We start from the raw sequence: 10,682 nt of genomic DNA on the forward strand, positions 1-10,682 counted from the left end.
TCTACATCCAGGACATGGTCAAACGTTACACCCCAGCCCGTCCACTCCGCTCTGCTTCGGCCAATCGGCTTGTTGCTCCCTCACTATGAGCTAAACACTCAACAACATCACGACTGTTTGTTGTCCTGGCTCCTAGACGGTGGAACGAGCTCCTCATGGACATCCGGACAGCAGAAAGTTTACACATCTTCAGCCGCAAACTAAAAACACACCTCTTCCGACTATACCTTGAATAACATTTTAAAACTAACAATTTAGTAGCACTTAAATGGCACTTTGTAGTTTCTCTTTTTTGATGAAATTGTACTTTCTCTATTCTAGTTGTTCTGGGTTTGTACCCTCATGGTTGATGCACTTATTGTAAGTCGCTTTGGATAAAAGCGTCAGCTCAATGAAATGTAATGATTTACCATCAGGGTGGTGCTGGTGTCAAGTTCTGACATCAAAAGAACACGCAGGCGCAGCTGCCGAACAACAACCCACATGTACACAGTCTACAGCAGGAGATAAAGGTCTCCTGGTGTCACGTGTTACGTGTCCTTCAACAAGTGAGGAAAGTGAATAAACTTCATCCGTCTCCTCTTACACCAGCTCTGATGACCTCAGCATGTCACAGACTTCATACATGATGAGGAACTGAAACACTGAACAACACCTGTCAGTCACATGTGAGCATGTTAAACACACACACTGTAAATATAACTCCCCAGGAAGAGCAGCAGGGGGCGGTGTCGCCTCTCCGAACATGTGACCGTCCGTGAAGAAGCAAGGGACGTAAAGATGGCGGAGCGGGCTGACGACGGGACAGTAACACAGAAGTTGGGTCTTGTGTAACGGTTGATGTTGTAGTTTTTGTGCCGGTCAGTGTCGGTGTGTGACCGGGGGAGGATGGCCCACCGCTACCTGCGGCTGTCCGCGGGCTGCCGGAGCGTGTTCCGGCTGTTGCTGCCCTCCAATGCTCCGGCCAGACTGGTAAGTGGACGAAAACGTGCTAACATGCTAACTTTGCTAACTGGGACAGCGGCCAAAACAAGCCCGAACAGGGACCCCGCCGATCGGCCGACCGACCAACGAGCACCGGTCCACCTCCGGTACATTTACCTGCCGCTATCCCCGAATGACCTCAGGTGTGACCGGCCTCAGGAGCCGGAAACAACTGTGATGATTATTATTATTGATCCGTTACCACAGTAACAAATTGATTTAATTCACATAGTAACGTGAACATTTGAAGAGGAACCATCATTTTCCTCCGAGCAGCTCAGTGTTACAGCACAGGGCCGCAGACAGGTGCGTGTGGACCTCAGGTGTTGATAGGGGCCCCTCAGGAGCCCAGACCCAGAGGGCACATTCAACTTCATGTGGCTCTGTGCAGTGCTGACATAACCTGATGCATGCTGGGTAACCCAATTCATGCTTGTACATAATAATCTACGTGGAGCCCTTCGCCTACACTCACCTGCACCCCCCCAAAAATGTAATTACGCATAGAGGCGACTCGGACTGAAAGAGCTGTGATTGGTTTTGAATTGAGTTGAAGGAACGCACACGGACGACTTCTTTCTTTCCTTTGTTGCAGTTCTTTAAGAAAAAGTAATTGCTCTTCAACATCTATCAGCTCCAACATGATCCTCTAAGTAATACTCTCAGTTGTTCTGAAGTAAAGACGCCAGAGATTTTTAAGTAAGCGGAAACTAGTGTTTCAGTGGTGTAATTGCAGCGCGACTCACACACACCTACACACAACTATGAATGCTTGGCCACGTGCACACCTACATCATAGCTTCAAGCAATAGCATGAATTGGGCTGCAGTCAGACAGATGTTTAGCTCACCCTACAGTAACAATCTACAGCTGAACACCACCAAGACCAAAGAAATGGTTGTGGACTTCTGGATGATTGGGCCACATCTGCAGCCAGTCTCCAATGAGGGGCCTGAAGTTGTGGTCAAGACCTCAAACTGCAGCTGGATGATTGACTTGATAATGAGAGTGACTAACACATTAACCATGTCACTAGGCTGACTGCTGCCCATGTTTCATCTTTATTTGATTTGATATTGTTTTATATCTCTTGTCTCCCCCTTCCAAACATGAAAGAGAACCTGTGGTAGCTTCATGTCATAAAAACTCAAAGGGTTTAGTTTGTCCAGTCTGGGCTACTACAAGAAACATGGTGGCCTCCATAGAGAGGACCCCCCCCCCTCCCTGATGTAAATATAAAGTATTTCAATATAAAGGTCCCGTTCTAGGGTAAATAAAACAACAATTTGTATAATTTAGATGAAACACACTCGTGAAAACATCACAAGGATATTTTATATTCAATATCTGTCAATAGATCCCTTTCACCTAAATCTTACACACTGGACATTTAAGTTTTACTCTGTTTTGACTTTTTTTAAATACACTTACTTCTGCTGTACCATAATTTTACAGGCTTTGTTAGTCTGATGCACAACTTTGTATAACATCAATTATTTATCTTTAACTCAGAATTTTTATTTGGCTTCAACCCTCACTTAAAATATATGTATTGTCAATATCTCCATTAGCACATACTTCTTCAAAGTTACAGCTTTGTAGTAGTTCTGGTGACTTTCATCTCACTGCAGTGTAGTTATAGTTTATTTAGTAATTGTTGATATGAATTTAATGTCACATGATCAACCTCTAGCTGTTGTTGTTATGTGATTTCGGCCGTGTTGGATGTGTGTCGGTCAGGTGATGTTCTCGACCACAGCTGGACAGGTAGGCAGTGGGCGGAGCCTGCTGACAGAGCTGCTGGGAGCATACAGGAATCAGAGCTCCAAACCCCCTAAAGGTACAAACTGCATTTTCTATTTTTCTGTGAGGACCAATTCAGTCTCTACAGTGATCTGTGTTTTTATATCTTCAGGTTTTGAAAAGTATTTTCCAGATGCTCAGAAACCTGTGAATAAGTCTGAGACTGAAGCTGCAGCTAAAGGTAGAAACGACTAACAACTGCTGACACCTACTGACACCTGCTGACACCTGCTGACACCTGCTGACATCTACTGACACCTGCTGACACCAGCTGACACCTGCTGACACCTGCTGACACCTGCTGACACCAGCTGACATCTACTGACACGTGCTGACATCTACTGACATCTGCTGACATCTACTGACACCTGCTGACATCTCTGACCCGCTGACACCTACTGACACCTGCTGACATCTACTGACACCAGCTACACCTGCTGACACCTGCTGACACCTGCTGACATCTACTGACACCTGCTGACACCTGCTGACATCTACTGACACCTGCTGACACCTACTGACACCTGCTGACACCTGCTGACACCTGCTGACACCTGCTGACACCAGCTGACACCTACTGACACCTACTGACACCTGCTGACACCTGCTGACACCTGCTGACACCTGCTGACACCTGCTGACACCTGCTGACACCAGCTGACACCTGCTGACACCTGCTGACACCTGCTGACATCTACTGACACCAGCTGACACCTGCTGACACCTGCTGACACCTAGCTGACTCTACTGACACCTGCTGACATCTACTGACACCTGCTGACACCTACTGACACCTGCTGACATCTACTGACACCAGCTGACACCTGCTGACACCTGCTGACATCTACTGACACCTGCTGACACCTGCTGACACCTGCTGACACCTACTGACACCTGCTGACACCTACTGACCCTGCTGACGCCAGCTGACACCTACTGACGCCTGCTGGCCGCTGACGCCTGACCCTACTGACGCCTGCTGACCAGCTGACACCTGCTGACACCTGCTGACACCTGCTGACACTCACTGACACCAGCTGACACCTACTGACGCCTGCTGACGCCTGCTGACGCCAGCTGACACCTACTGACACCAGCTGACGCCTGCTGACGCCAGCTGACGCCAGCTGACGCCTACTGACACCAGCTGACACCAGCTGACACCAGCTGACGCCAGCTGACACCAGCTGACACCTACTGACACCAGCTGACACCAGCTGACACCTGCTGACGCCAGCTGACACCTACTGACACCAGCTGACACCAGCTGACACCTACTGACACCTGCTGACACCTACTGACACCTGCTGACACCTGCTGACACCTGCTGACACCTGCTGACACCTACTGACACCAGCTGACACCTGCTGACGCCTGCTGACGCCTGCTGACGCCAGCTGACACCTACTGACACCAGCTGACGCCTGCTGACGCCCTGCCCTACTGACACCAGCTGACGCCAGCTGACACCTGCTGACGCCAGCTGACACCAGCTGACACCAGCTGACACCTACTGACACCAGCTGACACCAGCTGACACCTGCTGACCTGCTGACACCTACTGACACCGCTGACGCTGCCAGCTGACGCCTGCTACGCCTGCTGACGCCTGCTGGCACTGACGCCAGCTGACGCCAGCAGCCTACTGACGCCAGCTGACACCTGCTGACGCCTGCTGACGCTACTGACCCAGCTGACACCTACTGACATCTACTGACACCAGCTGACACCTGCTGACACCTGCTGACACCTACTGACACGTGCTGACATCTACTGACATCTGCTGACATCTACTGACACCAGCTGACACCTACTGACACCTGCTGACATCTACTGACACCAGCTGACACCTGCTGACACCAGCTGACATCTACTGACCTGCTGACACCTGCTGACACCTACTGACACCTGCTGACACCTGCTGACACCTGCTGACACCTGCTGACACCTACTGACACCTGCTGACACCTACTGACACCAGCTGACGCCTGCTGACGCCAGCTGACGCCAGCTGACGCCTGCTGACACCTACTGACACCAGCTCCTGCTGACGCCAGCTGACACCTACTGACACCAGCTGACACCAGCTGACACCTGCTGACACCAGCTGACACCTACTGACGCCAGCTGACGCCAGCTGACACCTGCTGACGCCTGCTGACGCCAGCTGACACCGCTGACAGCTGCGACACCTACTGACGCCTGCTGACGCCAGCTGTCACCTACTGACGCCTGCTGACGCCAGCTGACGCCTACTGACGCCTACTGACGCCTGCTGACACCAGCTGACACCAGCTGACACCTGCTGACACCTGCTGACACCTGCTGACACCTACTGACACCAGCTGACACCTACTGACACCAGCTGACGCCTGCTGACGCCAGCTGACACCTAACCAGCTGCTGACGCCAGCTGACGCCTGCTGACGCCAGCTGACGCCTACTGACACCAGCTGACACCAGCTGACGCCAGCTGACACCAGCTGACACCTACTGACACCAGCTGACACCACTGACACCAGCTGACACCTGCTGACGCCAGCTGACACCTACTGACACCAGCTGACACCTGCTGACACCTACTGACACCTGCTGACACCTACTGACACCTGCTGACACCTGCTGACACCTGCTGACACCTACTGACAGCTGACGCCTGCTGACGCCTGCTGACGCCTGCTGACGCCAGCTGACGCCTGCTGACGCCAGCTGACGCCTACTGACACCAGCTGACGCCAGCTGACACCTGCTGCAGCTGACACCAGCTGACACCAGCTGACACCTACTGACACCAGCTGACACCAGCTGACACCTGCTGACGCCAGCTGACACCTACTGACACCAGCTGACGCCAGCTGGCCTGACGCCTGCTGACGCCAGCTGACGCCTGCTGACGCCTGCTGACGCCAGCTGACGCCAGCTGACACCTACCAGCTGACACCAGCTGACACCTACTGACACCTACTGACACCAGCTGACGCCTGCTGACGCCAGCTGACGCCTACTGACACCAGCTGACGCCAGCTGACACCAGCTGACGCCTGCTGACGCCAGCGCCGCCAGCTGACGCTACTGACGCCAGCTGACACCTACTGACGCCTGCTGACGCCTACTGACGCCAGCTGACACCTGCTCTCTACTGACACCAGCTGACACCTGCTGACACCTGCTGACACCTACTGACCGTGCTGACATCTACTGACATCTCGCACAGCTGACACCTACTGACACCTGCTGACATCTACTGACACCAGCTGACACCTGCTGACACCAGCTGACATCTACTGACACCTGCTGACACCTGCTGACACCTACTGACACCTGCTGACACCTGCTGACACCTGCTGACACCTGCTGACACCTACTGACACCAGCTGACACCTACTGACCCAGCTGACGCCTGCTGACGCCAGCTGACCCCAGCTGACGCCTGCTGACACCTACTGACACCAGCTGACGCCAGCTGACGCCAGCTGACACCTGCTGACACCAGCTGACACCAGCTGACACCTGCTGACGCCAGCTGACACCTACTGACACCAGCTGACGCCAGCTGACACCTGCAGCTGCTGACGCCAGCTGACGCCACTGACGCCTGCTGCGCCAGCTGACGCCAGCTGACACCTGCTGACGCCTGCTGACGCCAGCTGACACCTACTGCTGCTGGCGCACACGGCCCTACGAGCCTGCTGACACCAGCTGACACCAGCTGACACCTGCTGACACCTGCTGACACCTGCTGACACCTACTGACACCAGCTGACACCTACTGACACCAGCTGGCGCCTGCTGCCAGCTGACACCTACTGACACCAGCTGACGCCTGCTGACGCCAGCTGACGCCTGCTGACGCCAGCTGACGCCTACACACCAGCTGACACCAGCTGACGCCAGCTGACACCAGCTGACACCTACTGACACCAGCTGACACCAGCTGACACCAGCTGACACCTGCTGACGCCAGCTGACACCTGCTGACACCAGCTGACACCTGCTGACATCTACACTGACCAGCTCACCTGCTGACACCTGCTGACACCTGCTCCAGCGCCTGCTGACGCCTGCTGACGCTGCTGGCCCAGCTGACGCCTGCTGACGCACTGAGCCTACTGACACCAGCTGACGCCAGCTGACACCTGCTACGCCAGCTGACACCAGCTGACACCAGCTGACACCTACTGACACCAGCTGACACCAGCTGACACCTGCTGACGCCAGCTGACACCTACTGACACCAGCTGACGCCAGCTGACCCCTACTGCCCCAGGGCCTGTGACGCCTGCTGACGCCAGCTGACGCCAGCTGACACCTACTGACACCAGCTGACACCAGCTGACACCTACTGACACCTACTGACACCAGCTGACGCCTGCTGACGCCAGCTGACGCCTACTGACACCAGCTGAGCTGCACCAGCTGACACCACTGACACCTGCTGACACCTGCTGACACCTGCTGACACCTGCTGACACCTGCTGACACCTGCTGACACCTGCTACCATTTATTTATTTACAGTCTCTGACAGCCTCTGTTCTCTTATGACATCACTTTGCTCTGTTTTCAGAAACTAAAGCTGCTGATGCTCCAAGAACCTCCGGGAGGGGGGGAGGGGGGGGTGGAGGAGGAAAACGAGGAGGTCGTAAGGAGGAGTCTCACTGGTACAGTCGTCTGCAGAAGGTCAGTGTGGGCGGAGCTACATAGTCTTTTTCTGACAGGTGCGTTCCTGGGATATGGAACCAATCTCTCTTCTTTGTTTCAGGGGGACGTTCCCTGGGACGACAAAGAGTTTCGTATGTACTTCCTGAGCGGAGCAGCGTTCTGGACCACCGTCACATATTATTTCTTCTTCAGGGATGGAGGTCGGGAGGTCACCTGGAAGGACTTTGTCAACAACTACCTGTCTAAAGGAGCGGTGAGGGGAACACCTGTACTGATGTCATCAGGTTATAATGTGGCAGCCCAATGAGAACGTCCTGAACACATCTTGTTTTTTTCTTATCGACGAATCCGAACACTTCTGTCTTATTCATCAGGTGGAACGACTGGAAGTCGTCAACAAACGTTATGTCAAAGTGATTTTCTCTGCGGGGAAGACGCCTGTGGACGGAGTGAGTGAGAAATATTTTAAGTTGATTTAAACATGTGATGAGATCAAACTTCACTAACTTTAAGGTTTGTGTTAATTAGTAGTAGGGCTGGGGCGACGCGTCGTAAGGAAGGTCACAGCATGGGCTCACCTGAGGAGCAAGCTGAAGCGGAAAAAAAATCGCCCACGATCATCTAGCATAGGTTCCCAATAGTCGAACCGCGGCCCGGACCGGAACCAGAAGCCGCTCTGTACGGACCCAGACCTGTTATCAGATTGTGACGGACCGTTTCTATTTTAACCTGCGCAGCTTTTTTCGTCTTTCCGGTAGTGAATCCTGGCAGCACACAGCAGAGTTTACTCACTGAACCATAGACTTTATATAAAAGAACTGAACAAGAGAGTGGGAGAGGAAAGTTAAAGCTGTTTAGTTATTAATGTTTGTTGAGATTGTTTATATTTGAAATGTAGTTATATATTAAGAAAATAAAAGAAATGGGGAAACTCAAACTACATCTTTTTATAAATGTTTTCTTAAATTAAGCACTTTATTTTGAGATGCCTTTTTCAAAAGCCCTTTATTTATTTTTTAAATGCAAACCTTATTTTACTTGAAATGAGAAAATTATATTTATTATTATTGTTCAGTGTGAAAATGTATAATTAACATTGTTGAAATACTATTGAATTGTACTTACTTTATTTTACGGCAGATTTTGACTTCATACAGACATTGATACAACTACTAGGGTAATTCAACAGTATTTTGTATTTTTTGAAGGATTGCTAAACTTGAATTTACACAGTGTTGATTTTCCTCCACCAAGTTACTTGAATTTTACTTTGGTTTTCATTGATTTTGTTGTTGGCCAGCTTAATGCAGATTGATATATTCCTTTTACTTGAATGGAACAAGCTCTCGCACTCATTTTATTTTGGAGGGATATGGGATTGTAAAAGGCAGATTAGCAGTTCAGACTATTTTTTATTTTTGTCAAATTGGTTTGCATTTAAGATTTAAGATTTTTAAATAAATATAAATGACAAGCTTTTTAAAATTATATTTTTGCTAATTTCATTATTATATTAATTGAGTAATAAAAATAATCATTAGATTTTTAAAAAATAATCGTTATATTAATCGATTAATCTGAAAAACAATCGATAGATTAATTAGTATAAACCAGGAACATGACTACATCACATTATCTCCCAGGATCCTTTGCGTCAGAAACATTTGTTCTGCCACATGATTTTGCTGATTTGATTATTTGAAATTGACTTTATCAAAGTAAAAGCACAATATTTCTCTCTTGTTGCTGTAATGCTTTATACTTAGCTGATCTACAGAGCTCTTATTTTGAAAAGTTGTGAACTTGGGGTCTGACGATTGTTGGTTGTTTGATAGACTCTGAAATAGTGGACATGTATTGTGTGGACATGTATTGTGTGGACAAGTTCAGTTCTTTGTACATTGGTGCTATCCCATTAGTCGTCTCTGCCGGAATTATGGACTAAAATGAAATAAATAAACATAATCTACAAGTTTAGAAAAAAAATTGTCCAAAGCCAAACTTACTTGTGACGCCTACACAGTGTGATGAACCAGTTCCAATCAACGTATTTGATCACATGATATTTGTGACATTCACTGACTTTAATGGCGTTGGTGAATGATGAAACAGGAAGTTGTGTCTTTCAACAGTACATCTGGTTCAATATCGGCAGCGTGGACACGTTTGAGCGGAACCTGGAGACGGCGCAGTACGAGCTCGGCATCGAGGGAGAGAACCGCCTGCCAGTGGTTTATTCCACAGAGAGCGACGGGTGAGCGCTGACATCATCACTTGGCTCCTCTTTGTATGTGCGTGACACTGAAGTTTGTTTTCCCTGCCCAGCACGTTTCTACTAAGCATGCTCCCCACGGTACTCATCATTGGCTTCCTGCTGTTCATGCTGCGGCGGGGTCCGGCAGGGGCGGGGCGTCCAGGCCGGGGGATGGGTGGACTCTTCAGCGTCAGCGAGACGACGGCGAAGATCCTGAAAGATGAGATCGACGTGAAGTTCAAAGACGTGGCGGGCTGCGAGGAGGCGAAGCTTGAGATTATGGAGTTTGTCAACTTCCTGAAGAACCCGAAACAGTACCAGGACCTCGGTGCCAAGATCCCCAAGGTGAGGGGGCGGGGTAATCGATGTGTTGTCATTTTATTAACAGCTGATTGGCTGAAACTTTGAGTTCTTGTTTTTTTTCACTCTTTGTTTATTGTTTTCACAGGGCGCCATCTTGACGGGTCCTCCAGGAACAGGAAAGACTCTTTTGGCCAAAGCGACGGCCGGCGAGGCCAACGTCCCATTCATTACTGTCAATGGCTCTGAGTTCCTGGAGATGTTTGTGGGCGTCGGTCCAGCGAGGGTGAGGAAGATTTAGTGTTTTTATTTAGTTCGATTCAAAGTCCAACATCAATAATGTCTCCTGGTCCGCATACTCTCATCTACGCAACATTAATCGTCTCCGTCCATCCTAACCCTGATTACTGTAACTCCCTTCTTTCTGGTCTCCCTCATGAATTCCTTCAGAAACTTAAATTAGTCCAGAACTCTGCCGCTCGCATTATTTCCAGAACCCCCCCCCCCCATTAATCACATCACTCCTGTCCTTTAGCAGCTTCATCGGCTCCCAGTCAAATACCGCATTGTTTTTAACATTCTGCTCCTCACCTTTAGGCCCATCCACAAACTCGCTCCACCATACCTTTCTGAACTCCTGCACGTCAAGAGGACCTTGAGTGCTCTGAAAGGCGCCTATAA

At 50.2% G+C, this 10,682-nt stretch overlaps 1 protein-coding gene across 1 annotated transcript in view; it reads left to right on the plus strand.

The window, feature by feature from the left end:
* Positions 1–743: 743 nt before the first annotated feature.
* afg3l2 (AFG3-like AAA ATPase 2) overlaps positions 744–10,682 on the plus strand; it is a 16,433-nt gene continuing 6,494 nt past the window's right edge. The window contains exons 1-9 of the mRNA XM_035169670.2: positions 744–972; positions 2,725–2,824; positions 2,900–2,968; positions 7,353–7,465; positions 7,548–7,700; positions 7,822–7,896; positions 9,580–9,701; positions 9,773–10,046; positions 10,150–10,287. Of these exons, the coding sequence (XP_035025561.2) occupies positions 889–972; positions 2,725–2,824; positions 2,900–2,968; positions 7,353–7,465; positions 7,548–7,700; positions 7,822–7,896; positions 9,580–9,701; positions 9,773–10,046; positions 10,150–10,287 (1,128 nt within the window). The 5' untranslated portion in view covers positions 744–888. The remainder of the gene's footprint in view (positions 973–2,724; positions 2,825–2,899; positions 2,969–7,352; positions 7,466–7,547; positions 7,701–7,821; positions 7,897–9,579; positions 9,702–9,772; positions 10,047–10,149; positions 10,288–10,682) is intronic.

Source organism: Hippoglossus stenolepis, chromosome 11 (genome assembly GCF_022539355.2).
Source record: "Hippoglossus stenolepis isolate QCI-W04-F060 chromosome 11, HSTE1.2, whole genome shotgun sequence".
Classification (NCBI taxonomy): Eukaryota; Metazoa; Chordata; class Actinopteri; order Pleuronectiformes; family Pleuronectidae; genus Hippoglossus; species Hippoglossus stenolepis.